This window comes from Grammomys surdaster, unplaced genomic scaffold (genome assembly GCF_004785775.1).
Source record: "Grammomys surdaster isolate TR1022 unplaced genomic scaffold, NIH_TR_1.0 242, whole genome shotgun sequence".
Classification (NCBI taxonomy): domain Eukaryota; kingdom Metazoa; phylum Chordata; class Mammalia; order Rodentia; family Muridae; genus Grammomys; species Grammomys surdaster.
In genome coordinates, this window is record NW_021604687.1 from 198,733 (window position 1) to 219,153 (window position 20,421).

The 20,421-nt window shown below is 46.6% G+C and overlaps 2 protein-coding genes and 1 long non-coding RNA gene across 4 annotated transcripts in view; 1 reads left to right on the forward strand and 2 right to left on the reverse strand.

The window, feature by feature from the left end:
* Positions 1 to 1,392, reverse strand: part of LOC114627052 — a 16,285-nt gene extending 14,893 nt beyond the window's left edge. The window contains exon 1 of one of the 2 annotated variants that reach the window (XR_003712329.1): positions 1,314 to 1,392. This is a non-coding gene — a long non-coding RNA (uncharacterized LOC114627052). Of the gene's footprint in view, positions 1 to 1,245 lie in introns of both variants that reach the window. The other variant, XR_003712328.1, reaches the window with a different exon arrangement.
* A 108-nt stretch (positions 1,393 to 1,500) lies between these two features.
* Positions 1,501 to 11,906, forward strand: Stard5 (StAR related lipid transfer domain containing 5). The gene is made up of 6 exons (XM_028774638.1): positions 1,501 to 1,644; positions 2,245 to 2,294; positions 2,637 to 2,769; positions 6,433 to 6,550; positions 7,297 to 7,390; positions 10,271 to 11,906. The coding sequence occupies exons 1-6, from the start codon at positions 1,546 to 1,548 to the stop codon at positions 10,416 to 10,418; spliced, it is 642 nt and encodes a 213-aa protein (XP_028630471.1). The 5' UTR covers positions 1,501 to 1,545; the 3' UTR covers positions 10,419 to 11,906.
* A 1,019-nt stretch (positions 11,907 to 12,925) lies between these two features.
* Positions 12,926 to 20,421, reverse strand: part of Il16 (interleukin 16) — a 130,381-nt gene continuing 122,885 nt past the window's right edge. The window contains exons 16-19 of the mRNA XM_028774636.1: positions 18,351 to 18,452; positions 15,915 to 16,173; positions 15,488 to 15,610; positions 12,926 to 14,016 (exon numbers count right to left, since the gene is read on the reverse strand). Coding sequence (XP_028630469.1) covers positions 13,832 to 14,016; positions 15,488 to 15,610; positions 15,915 to 16,173; positions 18,351 to 18,452 — 669 coding nt within the window. The 3' untranslated portion in view covers positions 12,926 to 13,831. The remainder of the gene's footprint in view (positions 14,017 to 15,487; positions 15,611 to 15,914; positions 16,174 to 18,350; positions 18,453 to 20,421) is intronic.

The window sequence follows — 20,421 nt, forward strand, 5'->3', positions numbered from 1 at the left end:
GTTTATCCACTAGATGGGCCCCCTTATTTGATTTGGAATTCCCTACCATCAGGGTTCTGCATCTTCTTGTGTCATGGCTATTGATTTTGTGGCAACAAAGCATCTTTCCATGTATGATGCTTTGTTTTTGCTGAGGTCTTCTTGACAATACTTAACAATTTAAAGCCTTGTTTAGACAGCCAGTTTTCGTTAAACCATATCTCAATTTTATCTCAGATTATTATTCATTTATGATTTTATTCACTTAATTTTTAAAGTACAGGAAAGTACAGGCCATCTATTTTATGACTCTCAGAAGAATTCACATGTACTTCTTCATGTGTTCTTCATAGTAGCACAGGGAGAAACATGTTATTATAACATTTCACCTCTGAGCAAACTGTATCTCAATGATGTTTAGAGACCTGCCCAAACCCACACAGTCAATATTGGGTCTGGATCTCAAGGTGCCCGATTGCTTTCCCAGCCAGCCAGCCCCTCTTTTCTTCCAAAGAGGACTTTCACAAGTCCTTCCTGGTCTTTGAAGGAACCAGTGAAGAGGTCACAAATAATTAAGTTGGAGATAGGCTTGAAGAGGAGAAACCCTGGGCTGCTCTTACAGAAGGGATGCCATTCCACACTCTCCCACGTGCCTGGTTGCCTCTGTGTCCATAAGTTGTCAATAGTATTCCTGTCTGCTCTTTATTTATTTGTCTATTTAATTCAGGTCGTAGCTAGTTAAGCATGCTACTATTGTTCTATGTCGCTAGACCTCTTTCTACATTTTTTATTTTGAGTTGAGGGCCTCATTAAATTTCCCAGGCAGACCTTCAATGAGTGCTCTTCCTGCTTCCATCTCTGGGATCTGGATTAGTGCATAGCTCAGTCTGCTGGATATGTATGTCTACTAAGAGCTCCCTGGGTGTCTAGAACTAAGCAGATGTGACATTGGTTTCAACTTCTTCCTCCACACCCATATCCACCGACTCTCGAAGTTGTTTCTTCCTTTACTCAGCAAAGGCATTCAGCTAGTCAAGGAAAAAACAAAAAAAAGCGGGGGGCGGGGGGGGACTCGCTTCAGCTTCAGTTATCAGAAGCAGACAGACATCCGTGCACAGGCCTCCTAAACTTTCACGGGTGAGTACCCCTCCTGCCTACCTCCACGGCCGGCTCCTCCACATTCTCCGGACCACCCTGCAGAATCCCCCATGGGAAGTTGTTTGCTATGAAAACTGCACGGTTTCGCTGGGGGCCGAAAGCACCCACCTGAGCACCAAGGAGAAAACACCCAAACTCCTTAAGCTAGCTGGTTCCTGGCCTTGCCCAGAGCCTACCGTTGCAGAGCAGAAGCTTCCTGACACCCGCCCAGAGATGACGCTGACTGCGCAAGGCCGGCCTTAATCTCCAGACCTGCCAATTTCAAGAAAGGACAGAATTGTCTGAGAGCGAAGACCAATTCTGAAAGAGAGGCGGAGCCTGGGGGCGGGGCTCCAGGCTCCGCCCAAGGCCCAGTTTTCCGCCCAGCAGAACCTGTGTGGCACAGCTGGGACCCTGCACATTGCCGTAATGGACCTGTCCTGGGCCACGCAAGAGAGTGAGGCTGTGGCAGAAAAGGTGCTCCGGTACCGGCGGGACGCGTCGGGCTGGAAGAAGTGCCGGGAAGGCGTGAGTAAAGGACTGGGCGGGAAAATGGGTCTGGAGACTGCTCCTAGGGCTTGGAGTCCTCCAAACTCCCAGGCTTCTCCTCTCCCCGAGATTATCCGCACCCTGGACCCCAGAGGTGGATTGAGAGAGCGATTCCACTGCGGGTGGATGCTCTCTGGGACTCTGGAGATCCCTGCTCCTTTCATTTAGAAACCCACTCAAGGTCATCTGAGTGCTATTGAGGTTAGGATTGGGACCTAAAGCTCCAAGTACCAAGTCTTTCCTCCGTTCATTATTGCACAATCCCTCCGCCAAGGAGTGCCGGGGGGAAATAATTTCCTTCCTTGGTGCTTCTGATTTTTTTTTTTTTAAAGCACTAAACTGCTTAAGAAAACAAAAGTTCTTAGTGGCAGTTAAAGCGACTGGTGAGGCTTCCACAGCTCCAGGAATCAGCCAGCCAGGATCTCCCTGCTCATCACCTGCCATAGGGACAGGCAGCTACATCCATGATCCCAACTGTGCCAGGAACAGGTTAGGTGACCTTGGAGAATCAAGCCTTGAGATCTCATCTCCAAGACTTTCTCTAGCTCTAAAATTCTACAATCCTATGCCTTTTGACAGAATGGAGTTTCAATTTCCTGGAGGCCATCTGAGGAGTTTCCAGGGAATCTGTAAGTGCATACTTTTAACAAAGTTTGTCAGAACCTTGACTCCCTTCCTGGTGTCTCTGGGGTTGCCTCATGAAAGATTCCAATCCACTCTGGCCTTCTGTGATCACTAGTCACCTTCCAGAAAAGCATTAGCTTGTGTTTTGAATCGTTTCTAGCAAGCTGTGTTCTGTGTGGGCTTTGTACCTGTCTATGCAGGCTGGAGGGGAGATGGGCTAGCATATCTCAGTCCCTTTTCTGTCAGCCTGCCCTAGAAGTGGAACAAACATGTAATAGACCTGAGATAAAAATCCTAAGATAAACAAATTTAGTTGATGTAGTCAGTCAAATTCCTCTCTGTTCCAGGTACCGGGGAGAAGGGATTCTGTGTGGGACACCAGAAGAGGTGTGGGATTGCGTAAAGCCAGTTGCTGGGGGCCTCCGGGAGAAGTGGGATGACAATGTGAGCCGCTTTGAAATTGTCCAGAGCATCACGGATGTAAGTGTCTCCGGCTGTGTTATCTGTAGTGTCTTGTCCTGCTGCAATACCCTGACCTCACCTCTAACATCTGTAGGAAAGAGGAATGCCATGCAGACCTGGCCCTGGCAGGAAACAGTATGTCTCTGAGAAGCCCAAAAACCCTCATCAGAGTCAGTGACCTATAGCTGAGGAATTGAAGGGCAAGGCCTGGGCTCCCCACACAGGAGGCAGGCCTAGATTAGACTAACAGATCTAGTTTGAAGCATTGTCTCTTGACATAGCCACTTGGTCCTTTGCCCACAGTAGGATCACTGCAAGTCTCCTTCAGGAAAGTGTTCGTCCTACAGACTTGCCTTGCCCAGCAGAAAGCCATGGTATACAGCAACATTGTTCTGCAACTGCCTTGTCTAGTGTGGCAGCCTCAAGTCCATGGGGCCACAGAGCATGGAAAGGTGGCTGGTTTGAAGATATGAATTGTTCATTTCAACAAATATAAACGTAACTGAAATAGCCACACGAGACAAGGGAGTATTATGGGAGACAGCTCCCATCCTGATGAACCTATCCTGGCATCACCTGTAACTGTAAGATTGTGCTTCATTTTTGACGATAGAAAGCTTGGAAGAATAGAAAATCACAGTGAAAACAGATATGCAAGCAACTCTAGGGGAGCAGACCTGTGTGGTTTCAATGGCATCTTAGCGTTGGCTTCTAGAACTTGGCTGGCACTATCTTGTCTGGTGCTTACATAAACAGGTAGCATTGTGAAACCTTACAGTATTTTGCAATCTGTGCAGCCAGGTGTCTTTGCTCTGATCCAGAATCCTCATTTCAGTCAGTCTGTTTTCCATAGAAGTTTATGTCAGAGTTGTCTGAAGGAAGAGGCAGAAATCCCTGGGAGGAAAGGTAATTTTATGTCCTTAACACTCAAACTCGGAATTGAAACACACAGTGAGGATGATGCCATGGTTCGACTCTTCTTTCAGCCCTGTGGTACCAGGAAGAGGAGAGTGAATCTCGGGCACTGATGTGCCTTGGATATTATTTAACTGTTCCTTTCCCTTAAGAGATGAATAGGCAGCCTGGGCTGGGAATCAGACTCTAGCAATTTCGCATTTAATTCGAAGTTACCTTTAATTTATGACAAGTGGTTCTTCTTTCTTTCATTTTTTTTCCATTTATAGTTAAATAGCTTCCTTTGTAAGAGCCAGCTGGTCTAAGTAGGAGTATTTGAAGAACCGTAATAAATAGATATGGTTTTCTTATTCTGGATTAAGTGACACCAGCATTAGAAAAGAAAAAAAAATGCAAAGAGAATATACAAATTACTACATACAAATGAGTAAAGTCGAGCAACCCTTGGTTAGTGCCTTTTCTATATTATGCGAATGCCGTGACAGAAGGACTTTTATGTGTATGTGCTATACATGTGCGTATGTACACATGCTCTTTTGTATATGGAGCCTCCAGAAATATCTCCTACAGTCAGGCTCTACCTTTATATATTGAGGCAAAGTCTCTTGCTGAATCTAGAGCTTGCACTTCTAGCCAGCTTACTCCAGAGATTCCCTGCCTCTAGCTCCCTTCTGGGATAACAGTGGAACTAACACTCCCAACTAGCTTGTGTGAGGGTTCTGGGGAATCTAAGTTCTGGTCCTCACACTTGACACAGCAAACACTTTACCCAGGAAACCACCCCCAGAGCCCACGTGGAAGCTCACGTGGCAGCTCACGTGGCTCCAGCGCATCTCTTTCACTTACTTGAACCTCTTGGTGTCAGTACAGTGGCTGGTGGGACGAAGAGAATGAAAAGCTCGGAAATCCATAGGCTGTGATACCTGAGCAGCCATAACAGTGGCTGTAACCTGTCAGTGCTCTCAAGGCGGTTACTAGATGTTCTATTCCTGGCCTCAAGCCTGAAACCTGGGGGAAGAAACAGTCTGATAGATAAAGAGAAGCTGCAAGTGCACATAGATAAAGAAGCCAGAAGAAGCTGGTTCCCTACTGCCACATAACTGTAATCCCAGCAGCCATGGAGAGATATGAGGATCAGGGAGTTGGGGTCAGCCAGACTATGAGCACCCCATTAGGCAGGGCTACATTTCAATTCAATAAACAAAGCAAGCCACCAAAAAGAAATATGTTTTTCTTTTTCTTTCTTCCCCCCCCCCAACCCCCCGCCCCGAGACAGGATTTCTCTGTATAGCCCTGGCTGTCCTGGAACTCACTGTGTAGACCAGGCTAGCCTCGAACTCAAAAATCCGCCTGCCTCTGCCTCCCAAGCGCCGGGATTAAAGGCGTGCGCCACCACTGCCCGGCTTGTTTTTCTTAATCAGTATGTAATTATATGTAATTATTTTTCTTGAACTTTGCTTTATACAGCCCACTGATTTTTTTTTTTTTAAATTTAAGACAGGGTCTCTTTATGTAGCCCTGGGTGGCCTAGAACTCAATATATAGACCAGGCTGATCCCCCTGCTTCTGCCTCGTAAGCTTACAAGCTTACACCATCAGGTTTGGCCTCCCAGTCGATTTTAACCCTCATATAATGCATGTGGATTTTTGGACATCACCAAATTTTATTGAAATATTCTTGTAAATATTTTTGTTTAAAAAAAAAAAAAGCTGTTCTAGTCATGTACTTCTTTTGATCACATGACCTTTTTTTTTTTAAGTACTAAACTGAGGTATGAGTGTAATGTATTAAGGTAACATAATTACGTTAGAAATTTGGGTAAAGAATGATTAAACACAAAGAGAAAAGAATTGTTTTATCTCTGCGTGAGATATGTGGGAACTCTTGGTTCTCATTAATTCATGTGTCCGTGAAGAGATTTGGCCTGTTGCCAGAGAGACATAATCTTCAGCAGACACTAGGCACAGAAGGAGAGAAAGCACAGACTGCTGGGGAACTTACACAACCTGAAAAGCAGAGAAGCCAGTAACAAGTCGGGGTCTTGCTTGTTAAGTGAAACAGTGAAGGTAAGGGGGGACAGAGGCCCTTCTTCCAGGTGGCGTTCATCAGCATGATTTGGTCAGCCCTCAAGCATCCTTCCTGACTCTTAATAGAAGATGGGTAAAGGATGTGTGGATGGGACATGAACCTGGAGTGAACTTCCGTCTGTAACAAGTGCCTCTGTCGTCAATATTCTTAAAAATAGACTTTTCCCTCAGGCTCCAGATGGAATCAGAAGACGATGTTATGGTTGTACAGAATAACCGTTACTTCCACTGTGCCTGCTGCAAGATACAGGAGTTCAGAAATGGACTTGTTTCTTGGACTGTGCTTGAGAAAGGCAAACTGACATTCTGAGCCCAGTTTGGGGCACCGTGGTCAAATACTGCAGTCAGAATCCTGAAGATCTGTAGCACCCCAAGGGATCTTGTACCCTGAGCAGTGCAATCTAGGATGATAGTAGATGGGTAAGGGGAAGACCCATTCTGTAGAGACACATTGTTCTCAGGTGAGTTATTTTATAAAGAAACACGAAGATGAAATCGTTTGGAAAGTGATGATATCATTTTGGTCTCAGTGCACCCACTGGAAAGTGCCCAAGTGCCCCCCCAGGCTCCCTTTTGTCCTGCTTGCAGCTCCTATATTGTCCCTGCATTTCATTTCCCAGATGCTGGGTATGAGTTGGACCTGTCCTCAGCAGACCTGAGCCTCCCTTGTTTTGGCAGATGCTGTGTGTGAGCAGAACCTCCACGCCCTCGGCTGCCATGAAGCTTATTTCCCCCAGGGACTTTGTGGACTTGGTGCTGGTGAAGAGATATGAGGATGGCACCATCAACTCCAATGGTAATTGGCAGTAGGTGTTTATTGGCTGTCCTAGATGCTGGGCTCTCTCTTACGCACCCCTGATCTTCAAGGAAAGCTGGGTGATTGGAAACCATCAACAAGCTCATGTGTTCCATCCTCTTCCCTTGTAGGGTGCCGTAGGGTTTAAAATGGGGAGAACATGTATCTGGGCTTTATTATGTGTGTCCCAAATTTTTGTCAGCACTGTCTTTATTCCTGCTGGTCTCAGTTTATGCTATGGACATGCAGAAAGCAGCTGATCTCTGTATGTCAGTGTGTCAAGTCCACAGGAGCATCTTAGTCTTATGGCTGTTTTCTGTACCGTCCCTGCCCTTTGGGGAGCAGAGCCTAGTGATTCCTTTGTATCTGCCCCTGGGTAAGATGGGGGACACAACCTCCTTTCTGTGGGCCGAAATCTGAGAGAGGAATCGTTCTTCTACCCTGAGCCTTATATTCTAGAATGTTCTTTCTTCTGAAATTCTTAAAGGGTTGGAGAAAATTGTGTGTGGAAATGAGTGCGTGTGTGTGCATGTATCTGAGCATGTGTGTTGCGGGCGGGGGGGAGTGAGATGCATATGTGTGAGCTGGAGTGAGTGTTAGTGTGAAGAAGTTGGCAGGTGGCAGAACCCCTTGCTGGCATGCTGGGCTTCAGTCTCTTGGCCTGTGCAGATGGAGGATCTTGAGTGCTGGTGGTGGTGACCCTGTTGTCTGAAGGTGAGTTCACTGACTTCATGAATGTCTTCCAGCTACTCATGTGGAGCATCCATTGTGTCCCCCACAGCCGGGTTTTGTGAGAGGATTTAACCATCCATGTGGGTGCTTCTGTGAACCACTGCCAGGGTAAGGAAAGTGGGTGGAGAACTTTGTCTTAGACCTAACCATACCACCACTGTGAACTCAGAAAACAGGCACTTTGACTGTAATCTGTAAAAATGATATTGATGTTACAAAATGCACTGTCACACATAGGCATGCATGACATGATGTGCCACTGTAGGTGGCACCTGGCAAAGGGATAAGGAGGCATTACCAGATTAATTTTTGTTGTTGTTAACTCAGAGATCTGTCACCCTCTGCAGCCAGGTGCTGGGGTTAAAGGCATGTATAGCCACCATGTGTCCAGCCATACAGGACAGGTCAGGCAAATGTCCTAGCCCCATTGGGCAAATAAGCAAACCGAGAGGATAATTAAGTGTCGTGTCCACAGTCAAAGGCCAGGAGCGAGGTGTACTGCCTGAGCTCCAGATCTTCTGGACTTTCTGAAGATACACACCAGACTAAAGTAGCTACAGGAACAAATTCCCCACTCTACGTTCATACAGTAACCACCTTCCTTTATAAGAAATGGGACAGATCTCAGGGCATGGAGGACAGTTCTGAGATCATGTTGTGAATCAGCTCTGGAGAGAAGCCAGAGAGCCCTGAGTTCACTCACAGGCACAGCAGCGTTTTCCCAGGAGCTCTCTGGGTAATGAATTACCTGAAGGTCCCAGGTTTATGATGAGCACCACCCAAGTTAACAGGGAGAGGGATTGATTTCACCTGCTCATGCATCCCTGCGTTTCCTGCAGATAGCCAGAGGGGAAGGTGTGGGACTTCCCCATGCAGTTCCAGGAGGCAGGTCTCAGTGCCTAGAATATTACTAAAACCCAGACACAGCAACCCCACAGAACACCATGTCTGCTAAGCTGTCTCTCCAAACAGCTCTTGGAAGGCTTTTCTTAAATGTCACAAAATTTGGAATTTGACAGTAGTAGTGCGTGTGCGTGTGTGTGTGTGCGCGCGCATACACACACGCACACGCACACACAGCTTTAGTCCCAGTACAGGGGAAACCAGGCCCTCTGGTGTGTGCCTAGAAAACTACCCTTGACCACTTGTCCTTGCTCTGTTCCCACCAGTCAGATGCTGAGACCTTCCCTGCCCTTCTTTCCAGGTTGCCAGGCATACTGCAAGAAGTTTCCAGACAAGTAGGAGCAGAGCCCTTTCTCATTGAAGCTGAGTCTTAGGGGAACACACAGTGTGCAAGCTTTAGCCTGTGTAACAATGGTGATGGTCCAGGTTCTATAAAAGGGGTGGGTAGGCCAGAGAGGTAAAATAACTACCCCAAGACCACGGACGGACTCAACAAGTGATATAGCCACAGCTTAAACCCAGCCATCTGTCCTTCGTGTTGACTGTATACTTTCTCTCTCTCTCTCTTTTTTTTCTTAAAAAAAAGAAAGAAAGAAAGAGAAAGAAAGAAAGAAAGAAAGAAAGAAAGAAAGAAAGAAAGAAAGAAAGAAAGAAAGAAAGTACAGATAAAAAACATCTGTTCTCTGAGTGTTTAATTCTGATGGGGTGGGAGAAGATAAACAAGGCACAAATGAAAATAATTATGTTCTGTATATACTAGGAATTTCTTACTACATAGTAGGTGCTGTGTAGAAAATTAAAGGATGATGAAAGGGTCTGAGGTACGGTGGAAGTGAATCACCCCAGAAGTCACCAAAATCCTCCCTGATTTGGAGCCCCATGTGGCACAGTGGCCTGTGCAGGTGCAGGGTTCCTCTTGGTGACAGGAAGCAGGTGTGGGCACAAGGGGAACAGGATGGGAAGAAGCCACTGTGTTAGCTCAGTGGAGCCAGGAGAGAGGCCAGGAAGTGTAGTCATTGAGAAAGTAGGGCCAGGCTCCTAGAGACATTTGTGTCAAGTAACTAGGAGCTTTAGAGAGCATGTCTAAGCAGTCATGCTATGACTTCAGTGTAAACTGCTTTGTGCCCTGTGTAGGAGGATCTGTGAATCAGAGCAAGAGGCCACACTGGGGAGTGGGGCTGTGTCCAGACTGATTTGGAGGTGTCTGGGCTCAGATGGTCTATGATAGAGAGAAAGCATCTCAGAGGGCAGGAGAGCCTTGGGAAGAGGCAGCATCAGGGCTGCATTTGTGATGTGCCTGCTGTATACAGGGAGCATTCTCTATGCTCTGCATGTGTTCTGATGAATGTGTCAGGACAAACTCCTGGCTTTCTCTGTGAAGACAGTCATGGCATCTCTGAGCCTCCTTTCATCCATGCAGACTTACTCCATGTGTCTTTCTTTCCCCACGTTGTCTGTCTCTTCTGTGATATTCTCCCATCAAGCCCAGGGCTCCCCAGAAAGAAATACAGTCGCTACCTCAGATTTCTTACTTACCTGTTCAAGTTTCCAAAGAGAACACAGCTGAGTGACTATGAGGACTATGAGAGATAGCCTGAGCTCAGGGTGGGTATGGGAGGTGGGGGGCAGAGAAAGTACCCCAGAGTCAGTGGGAGGTAGTCAGGGAGGGAGAACATGGAATCTGACAGAGCTGAGGATTTGTGCCCTCTCCCTCCATCTCTCCCTCTTTCCCTCTCCCACCCCCTTCTGTCTCTGTCTGCACAGGAGTAAGCTGATAGACAGCTCCTGCCACACAAAGCCCAGGAGGGGTTGGGGGATGGGCTGTCAATAGCCATAAGAAGTATCTGCATCTGTCCTACCCAGCGCATGGCACCAGCTCTCCAATGTGTTCATAGCAACTGTGTAGTGTGTCCCCTAGGAGATATGCTATTATCCACAGCAAGAAGGTTGAGCAGAGCCCTGGTGACTGAACCTAGAGTAGGAGTAGAAAAGACCACCATGTCTGGGCCACATCTGCTGGTCATGACTCTGTGCTACATACGTCCATGATACAAATCTAACCCACCTCTGCTATTTCTTCTTCAGGGATCCCAACAAAACCAATCTGGTCACATTCTTCCAGACAGACTTGAGTGGCTATCTCCCTCAGAGTGTGGTGGACTCCTTCTTCCCTCGAAGCATGGCTGACTTCTACCACAACCTTCAGAAGGCAGTGAGGAAGTTCCATCACTGACAGTCGCCTATTGGCAAGGAATGCCTCTGGTCCTTCAAGAACTCCAGCTGTTGAGCCTCAAGGAACACGGAAGAGCTGCTGAGGCCTTTTGAGATACCATAGTAAACACCAAATCTCAGGGTACCATTCCAGAAGAGCAGCCCATCCCCCCACACCACCCTCCTGCCTCTTGGGCTTGGTTGTGGAAGGAGCTGTTCATCAGCTTAATGTGGTGCACACATACACCTGGCAGGCCAGGGCAGGTCCCACAATGGCCACCTGAGAGATGGCTCAAGTACTCTTTGATTCTTTGTGGTCCAGAGCCCTGTGTGCTGGTTGCTGTCAGACATCTTGTCCCTGTGCTGGTCTTAAAGAGTCATCATCCATTGTGGTCGCTAAGTCCTGCTTCCTCTGGCATCTGGAGTTCCCAGACTCCTGTGTTTCCTTTCTGATATGCTTTTGTATACAAATTATTAGCACAAGACTTTTCCCCCTTTACAAAAGTGTCAACTTGGAAAATGATGTTTTAAATCAAAGGATAAGCCTTAAGGAAAAACACTTTCAATCTAACTTTTGTGGTATCTTCCATCAGAATCATCTCTTCCTATCTGTTTTTTCCTTCATGGGTTAAGGTTCACATCCCCCATGAAACCAGTTTGTATCTGCCTCAGGCAAGTTTGTATCTTTGGGAAGGATTCTGAGTTCTTGTGGTCCCTATAAGTGACTCTAAGCAGGGCCAGCTGCTCCTGTGCGCATGCTGGACTCTGGGGAGAAGAGCCTCCTGGCATATACCTCACTATGCCCTAAGTCATGATGGTGAGGCAAGGGTGCTGGGCTGTCCTGGCCTCATCAGGTTTTGCTGCCATTAGGAAGGAGAGAAGGATGTCTCTTGGGCTGTGAGACTGTCCACGCCTACTGTATCTAACACTGACCACTAAGCCTGCCGTTCCTTTAGGAACAAAGGGTGTCTCCTTAGCTTTTCAAATAAATTTAGATTCTTGCTTTCTGTCGTACGGAGAATGGAAAGATTTCTGTTGGCTGACATTGTCTTCAGACACATGGTGCCCTCATTGTCCTCAGCTGCCCCTCTTCAGTAGATTTTAATAGTTCCCTACTCTTTCTCTCTTTGTTCTTCTCACTGTTGTTGTGGTTGGGGCCGCTCAGATTTAGTCAAAGGGTTCATTAGGACACAGTTTCATTTTGATGAGGCTTGTTCAGAATTTCCCACAATCTGTATAGATCTGTCTGATTTTCTTGCTGCTGTCCTGCTCCCTGGGGTCTGGATGCTGACTGTTGATCTCTTTCTGTGATCTCTTTCTGGTTTTGTCTCCATATTAAGCTTACTTACTTGCTATACCATTATTTTGGATATGATCCACTTTGAGGTTTTTGAGACAGACTTTCTCATTGGCTTTAGACTCACCAAATAGGCTAGATTGGATGACCAGCAAGTTCCAGGGACTAGCATCTTTCTGCTTCCCCAGGTCTGGAATTACATGTTGAATGCTACTGCATCTGGTTCTTTTCTTTTTTTTTCTTTTTGTTTTTGATTGTTTGGTTTGGTTTGGTTTGGTTTTTTGGTTGGTTGGTTGGTTGGTTGGTTGGTTGGTTGGTTGGTTGGTTGTTTAACTGGTTGGCTTTTTGGTTTTTTGGTTTTTTGTTTTTCTTGTCTCTGGGGATTAAGTTCAGGTTGCCATGCTTGCACAGCAAGCATTTTACTGACAGCTGTCTCCCCAGCACCACACCTTTTACTGTTAGATCAAATATACCTTCTATTAAATCTGATAGATTGATATAAAAGGTATCCTAAGTTCCTTTTCTACTTGTCTGTTTTAGAACAGAATTGAGAGTGGACTGGAGAAGTAAGCATGCCAGCTCCAGTAACATGTCATTTTTCAGAATAAGTGAGGCTGAGAGTCACTGAAGGGCCTTACCTGAAGAGAGGATCCAGCTGGGGTTTCTGAGTCCACTTCCAGAAAGTATTTCTGGCTTTCAATTCTGGAGAAGCTAGCAAGTTATAGTAGCAAGCTTCCATTGGCAATGCCCTGAAATAAATGGTCTCTGGTGGTTTATCTGTGACCCTTGCCAGGCCTTCCCATGTCATCTGTATTTCATGGAATAACTAGGGATGAGGATCTGAACCCTTGGCCCGGACCTGGTAAAAACTGTAATTGCTGTGGATAATGGAGAGTCACATTGAGTTGCCCTGAGCTTGGCTGTCAGCTGTTCAGAAATAACCAAAGCAAATGTTATACTGGCCACGCACATGCTGCCAACATGCTAGGCGGTTGTTTGTTTGTTTTTATTCCCTGATATACTATGTTTTAAAGCTCCTGGGCCTGCTCATGTCACAGAAGGAATGACTAAATCTCTGCCCTACCACCACATCCTAGCCAGACAAGCTATTTATTGTTCTGGGGTTCAGCACCCCCCCCCAATACACTGGTGCAGGACCACCGTTGGTGAAGTGGCTGTGATCACTGATGACTATCATTTAATATCAAGCAGAGTGCCTGACACGTAACAGATAGGACATTAGTAATAATTTTATTTTATCCTCATATCCATCCTGGTTCATCATATCTGTCCACACCTTAACTCACACTACACTTCTCTGTCTTCTGGTTCCCCTCCTTCTAGGATCTCAACCCAACCAAAAAGTCTTCTAAGTGTTTGAAAGTGTTCTTCATGACATGCTGCATCTCACAGAGCTGTTTCTAACAACATATTCCCTTTCCTTAAACCTAGGCAGGTTTTTGTCTGCTCTCTGCAGGAATACAGCAGAAGCAATGTTAAGAGTCTTCAAAGGCAGAACATTCAAATGGTGTACCCCCACCTGCTGTGTTGCACCCGGGCAGCACGGTGCAGAATCAGCATGTTGCAAAAGCACCAGCAGATAGCATGATGCAGAATCAATCAGCATGATGCAGACGCACCAGCCATATAGAGACTTCCCCAGTCATCACCCAGCACCTCTGAGGGGAGCCACAAACAGTGACCCTTCACAGGACCCCAACCCAGCCTTGACTTGCTCCAGCTGATGCTGAGGAGCTTCCTCCAAGACATGAGATGCATAAGAGAAGAAAAAGCTCTGCCACGGGTTGGCTTTCACAGTCCCTACGTGATTTTCAAGTCAGGCCATTTGTTTCATGGCAAACTGCAGTACAACCATTTTATTACGGCACCAGAGTATTATCACTAAGCTGTCTATATACAGTCTATGGTTTGTATCAGCCACCTCTGAGTGACTCGGTCTTGACATTTGGAACAACCCTCTTGATGGGCAGTGTGCCAGAAGGTCCAAACCTGAGCAGCAGCTACCAAAAGCACACCTGGGCTTTCCCCAGCCTGGGTGAGGTGGGCAGCAGAGACCCTGAGAATCAGCAATTACTGGAGCTTTGGGCTCCTGCTTTGTCTTAGCATTGGCATCCTGTCTATGAGTCTGCAGAAGCTGTTTGCTTGCAGTGGAAGCCATTCCTTCTGATGACTATAGTGACAGGTCCATCCGGTAATGCCTTGATGACATTCCAGGCTTCAAACCGTGTAAGACCTTGCACAGCAGTGCCAGCGAGCTGCAAGATCTCATCCCCTGGCTGGACCATCTCACCTTGTTCTGTCCCTATAAAGAAAGAGAAGATGACACGTGATCTTGGGCTTTTCGGGTAACAGGAACTATAAAAGACACTTTCTGAGGAGCCAGGAAAGCTTACAAGTGGATAGCACACCCATCTTTGGGAGCTTGTGAAGGATTTATTTCACAGCATGGTAGCACAGAGCTTGGCCATCAGGCTTAGCTGTCTGGGGCATAGAAAGTTCCAAAGACAATCAATGCTGTTTTTAAGTGTGGAACTACCAGGCAGTCTCAAGCCAGAGCCTGGTTAGGGACTTTCACAATCCCTAGAGAACTCTTGAAGTTCTGTGTCCTCACTGAACCTCTCTATTGATTCCCTGATTCATACTGACAACGTACTTAGCTGTCTGGGGCATAGAAAGCTCCAAAGACAATCAATGCTGTTTCTAAGTGAGGAGCTAGCAGGCAGTCTCAAGCCAGAGCCTAGTTAGGGACTTTCACAATCCCTAGAGAACTCCTGAAGTTCTGTGTCCTCACTGAACCTCTCTATTGATTCCCTGATTCATACTGACAACGTACTTCTGATGACAACATCAGCAATGAGTGGGAAGTGGTGTGAGCTGCTGAGACATTTATGAAGCGTTTGGCTTCAAACAGCCTGGAAAGAACTCTGTATCCACTCAGAAAGACCTAACCCTGCATGCACTCATAACCCTGCGTGGTGCCTACTCAGTCAAAGATGCATGCAGAAATCACAAGGTCTTCTTTTACTGTTTATATTGAAGGGACCTCCCCCTGCTACACACACACACACACACACACACACACACACCATTCTTGACACCCTGGCCTTAACCAATAGTGAATAACAGTATAGAGTAATAATGAAAATATAGCTAGGGATATTGAGCAATGAAGTGGACATTGTGCTGGTGTTCTGCACCCATGGCAGAATTCCTTGGGGGTACACAAAAGTAGATTCCCTTTTCACAAGCATGGAAACCAAAGAGAGACCATTACTCAGAGCTTGAAAGTGGCTAGTCGTAGGATCTAAGTTTGAACTCTGTCTTGCAGGCTCTGGCGTCCACATCCCATGGCACCACACCTGCCCGTGGCTAGAGGCTCATTCCCATGTGTTGCTCACGGGCCCACAATACTGAAGCAACTTGCCACTTTGCGTGGCAAACCTAACATTAGAACCCAGGTCTTACAGCTGGCCTTTGACCAATGTGCCTTTATCCACATCCCTATCCCCTTGCCCAAGACTTCCAAGTAAGTAGCAAGGTGTTGCAGATATATCTGCATGGTAGCTATAAGGCATTCATAATTTTCTCAGGAAAATCCATATCTAGCTGACTCACGTGTCAGATTATCGGGCAGCCCAATCCATGGCAGATGAGACATCAAATGGAAAATAAACACAAGAATCGATGAATGTAGGGCTAGAGTAAATCTAGCCAGGCTATCAGACAAGTGCCTGCCTCTGGCTTTACTTAAAACATTGAAATCGTACGCCTACCTTTGAAAATCCTGTTTATGGTAAGAGGCTTGTCACCATGCAGGGAGCCCTTTCCACCCTCCAGGCTGAAGCCCAGCCCTGCAGAGGTCTTCTCCAGTGTCACTGTGCAGACAGTGGCTTCCTCTGCAAAAAATAAATCACATGGGCTTGGTCAGTGATGTGCTCTTCTCTCAGGCCCAGCTCCCCAGGCTGATGCTGGCTGCTTAACTACACACATACACACATACCACAGACACACAGCCATACATACTCATTCGGAAATAGACTCGGATCTCTGCAGCACATCAAGCATGCTAGGAAAGTATGATGTTAGGGCCACACATTACCACGCAGTGCCACCAAGCATGGATCTAAACGGCCAAAGACAGAACATGGTTCCAAAGGAGCCTGTCCCCACACCAGCCCCCACTGCACTGGGATCACTTACTAGAGTCTACAGAAATGTCACTGGCTGCTGAAGCTGAGGCAGCAGAGTCAGTAGAGGAGTTCAGGTCATGAGTGGCCTCCACAGTTGCCCTCCTGGTGACAATCACAGCTTGCCTTGGGTCCCGAGCTTGGCGAAGGATAGCTAGGGCATCGTTGTGGGTAGCGCCCTTGAGAGATTTGCCATTGATGGAAAGAACCTCGTTGCCTTTCTGAATTGTGCCTTCCTGGGAAGCCAGCCCATTTGGAAACACTCTGTGAACCTGAACAACCCGAGAGTCAGGAGTCACAAACCGACACAAATCAGATCCCTTTTTGTGCTGGCAGAGGCCTCTGAGACAGGTATCCAACTAACCCCCAGAGGAAGTTAGGCCAAAGACAACACAGACCGACTATATCTCAGGGCAGAGTAACTGGACTGGGCCAGCATTCCAGAATTCCCTTTCCTTCTCTAGTTAGGGAAGAGACCAACACTGATGGCCAGTGAGTACTCAGCACACTTCCCACACAATACCCTTGACCTAGCCTATAACCCCAGCCACTCCCAATGAACACCTTCTGCCTTACTTACTCTAGAGCATATTTCCGAGAATGGTTTCCTGGGAAAACTGAATCTAAGGCTTATTGGGGGATATTTATGAGAACAGGTTTCTAAGATCAAAGACATTTGGTGACACCCAAATTTTAAAGAAAATCTCCAAAAATGTTCATTATTTAAAGATGCTTAGCAATCCTACAATGATAATTTACATCTTTGTTCTCTGAGTAAGCAATGTAATAACATGGTGGCTTATCGTTTCCGGAGAGATGTTCATGCCCCATTTTCTAGAGGAAGTACTTGAGGTACACTGTCCTAGGCTGTCTAGACATCCTTATTCTTGAGCTGGTCCCTTTCTCCTTTCTGCGTGGTGTGCAGGATTTTAAAAACTATCTTACAGTCAGAAAGCTCAATGAGTAGAGGTGCTTTGCCACCACACCTGAGGCCTGAGTTTGATTCCCAGATACATACCACACACATGGTCTGGATCATGAACTCAAGAGGACCAGAAACCATGTGGGTAAACAACTGGTCACCAGAAGCCGTGGGCTAATGACAGTAGCCCAAGCTGGTCAGATCGACTAGGCCAGAAATGATTAGGTGTCCACAGAGAAAGATGCTTAGAATAGAGGTCTGTTCACCTCCCCATGCTCTCCCAGACTCTAGGTCCTGGAAACAGGAGACAGGACATAGGGTCTGCAGACTCTTGGTGAGCACTGTGGTGTGTGTAACCTGCACATTGCACAGTAATGTCTTCAGCCTCTTGGCTGGATCCTACTGAGCTCAGCCAACCAGCAAGTCAGCTGAACATTTGAACCTGCTCAGTTATCAACTGTCCACTTGAACAGTATCGTTCTTTAAGTAGCTAAAAGGAGGATAGCCCTCTCTTTTGCAAGAATTTACCTTTCTTTTTTTTTTTAAAGATTTATTTATTTTACTTATGAGTAGACTGTAGCTGTCTTCAGACACACCAGAAGAGGGCATTGAATCTCATTACGGATGGTTGTGAGCCACCGTGCGGTTGCTGGGATTTGAACTCAGGACCTCTGGAAGAGCAGTCAGTGCTCTTAACCGCTGAGCCATCTCTCCAGCCCAAGAATTTACCTTTCATGGGCTCCTATTTACATAGTATTTACATTCCTGGTCTAGAGGTTTCTAAAAATCCCCTGTGGCCATAAACTGAACCTATCTAAATCCTTGTGACGGCCATGATTTAAATTTCCTGAGGAAATTATGTGATATTGTACCAAAGTTGTCCCCAGTTCACCCAAATGTATGCACAGATATGTGTGTTCGCAGCAGCATGTATGTGCACACACATGTGGAAGCCACAGAACAACCTCAGATGTCACGGCTTAGGCACCTTTCCCTTTGTTTAAGACATGGCCTCTCACTAGCCTAGAACTTGCCAAGTAGGCTAGGATGGCTGACCATCGAGCCCTGGGAATCTGCCTGTCTTGTCTCCCCAGCTCTGGGATTACAGATGCACTTCCATGCCCAGCATTGCTTGAACATGAATTCTAGGCATCACACTGAACTTCCCATGTTTTCGAGCCAAGTGCTTTATTGACTGAGATATCTCCCTGATTCTGATCTCCATTTTTAATATACCCTCTACATATTTTCAAAATTACAGAGATTAGGGCTTTAAGCTGTACAAACTTCCCATTTAGATGTTATAGTGTAGAACATGTTTGTGCACACACGTGTTAAGTACAGATCACAGAGGAACCCATCGTGTGCCTCTTGAGAAGGATGGTCATAATGACTTTCCTTTAAACCTCCTGTCCTGACCCCTGCCCCGTGGCCTGGTGTTCCCCCACAGAAGACCCCTTCCGGGCAAGTCTTCTGACCCCCAGGAAACCACTCTGGCTCTGACATGTCCATCCCTGGACCACTCACCGTGATCACCTTGTTTTCTAGATCTGCCCCTCCTGCCAAGCTGAATCCAAGGCCAGCACCTTCTTCCTTGTGTAAGATGGTGACGTGAATGCTGTCTAATTGCTGTGGGTGAAAATGCATACATTCACAAACACAGTACTGCAGCAGCATGAACAGTTTAACACATGCTTTAACACCACACTGGGTTGTTTTATTAAACACCAGCTGGGCCAGTACTACCACCTCCTCAGACTTCAGTTTCCTCACGCAAGAATTACAGGAAGCTTGGGAGGGTAAACAAATGTATGTAAAACAGCAAGCCCATATCTCTTCTGCTCCTACTCACCCACTCACACCCACTTCCCACAGGCTGGGCTGCATATTGCAAAGTCAGCTAGAGAGCCCTGCAGGCTGGTAGATGCTGCTTTACCGTGGCATTGTGAGACAAGGGCAGGATTTGGGCCAACCTCTCAGAGGCCAGTGCTGTTTCATAGGAGCTGGCTGCTCCATCTTCTACAGGCATAGCAGCAGTAAATGGCCCAGTTGGCATCTTGCTCTGTCATACATGCACATACAAATGTAAAACAGGAACACAGGCACAAACAGAAACTCCCAGTCAGGAGCCAGGACAACTCTCCTATACTAACCAAAGGCAGAGGCTCCCATTCTAGTCTTGAGCTGGATCCTGGAGCTCCAGTCCCCACAAGAGCCATGGAGGTCACATACATGGGCAAGGTGGACAGACATGAGTGACAGGCACAAAGAAGGTGGGCCAAACACATATGTGTATTAGGATTGGCAACCTCAGAGGAAGGCAGTCCAAGAGCTACTGGCTCATTCCCTTTAGACAAAACACTCAGAAATATAGGACTTATGACACACATGCACTTTAAAAGATCAAATAAATTTTGTTTTCAGGCCCATAGCTCTTGGGCCACTAGTTTGAATGTGGCACTAGGAAGTAACAACATGACAAAGCAGTTCATTGGCTGTGGGCTACCAGAGTCCCTGATTTGAAGGTCTTCTGTGATCTCTTAATGCAGAGTTCCCAGGTCAGAAAAGAAACCAGACTGTGAAGGTCTCATGGAACCACAGGGCCCATAGATACCAATTTATTAAGAGTTGTTGTTGTTTTAGTGGTGGTGGTGGTGGAGGTGTGTGTGTATGTGTATATGTGTGTGTGCGTGTGTGTTTTATTTTTTTGTTTTTTGTTTGACCTGTGGGTGGTTGCCATACTAGAAACAAAGTCTTCTACTGACACTTTAGATAGGCAACTCAGAACTTAGTTTTCTCCTCCCAACATACATTTTTTATTAACTCAGGTCTTAGAGGGACCAATGAATGGCTACAAGTGATTAGTGAGACCCTGGAAGAGGAAACCACAGCCCCAAGGCATTGTGGGTTCATCAGACTTAACAACCATACCTTTGACCTTGAAAGGGCAGCCATGACTCTTTCAATAAAAATAGAGTCAGTCCTTCCCAGTCTTCATTATCCCAGTGCAGGTATAGGGTATGGAGCCTAAGAAGCTTCCGGAGAGTGAGATCCACAAGGCCAATTCCTGACTGCCAGACCAGCTCTGGCTGGGCTATTTCCTCTCTAAACTCCATTGGCTGTGCTCATCAACTACATGGGAAGTGGAGCTTTCAGGATGATGTGACTGAAACACAAGGCCCTCCTGAGCTCACCTTGAGGTGGGCAGAGGAAATAATGAAGGCTTCAAGGAAAGAACTTACCTCATCTACACTCTTTACCACTGGCCGTGCTACAACATGTGCTTCTCTCTGGACACTCATGCCAGGTCAGTAGCCCATGGGATATTGGCATAGCACTGAGCATGAGCTTAGAGTCAGAGCACCCTGGCTCTGTGACCATGGACCTCCCTTCTCCTTCATAAAATGGCAAAAGATACTAGGACAATGGGCCTGCCCACACACACACACACACACACACACACACACACACACAACCCATCCCAGCTAAGAACAAGTGTTATCACTTGCTGTGTCAAGTGACATGGTGTCCCTCTACCACTGACAGGACAAAACCTGACCAGTTGCCAGCTAGCACCACAACAAACCTTAAAGCCCAT

Coding starts and splice junctions, on each gene's coding strand:
- Stard5 (XM_028774638.1), top strand. CDS start 1,546: ATGGACCTGTCCTGGGCCACGCAAGAGAGTGAGGCTGTGGCAGAAAAG. Junction 6,551..7,296: donor TGGCACCATCAACTCCAATG/GTAATTGGCAGT, acceptor AATGTCTTCCAG/CTACTCATGTGGAGCATCCA. Junction 7,391..10,270: donor TTCTGTGAACCACTGCCAGG/GTAAGGAAAGTG, acceptor TTTCTTCTTCAG/GGATCCCAACAAAACCAATC.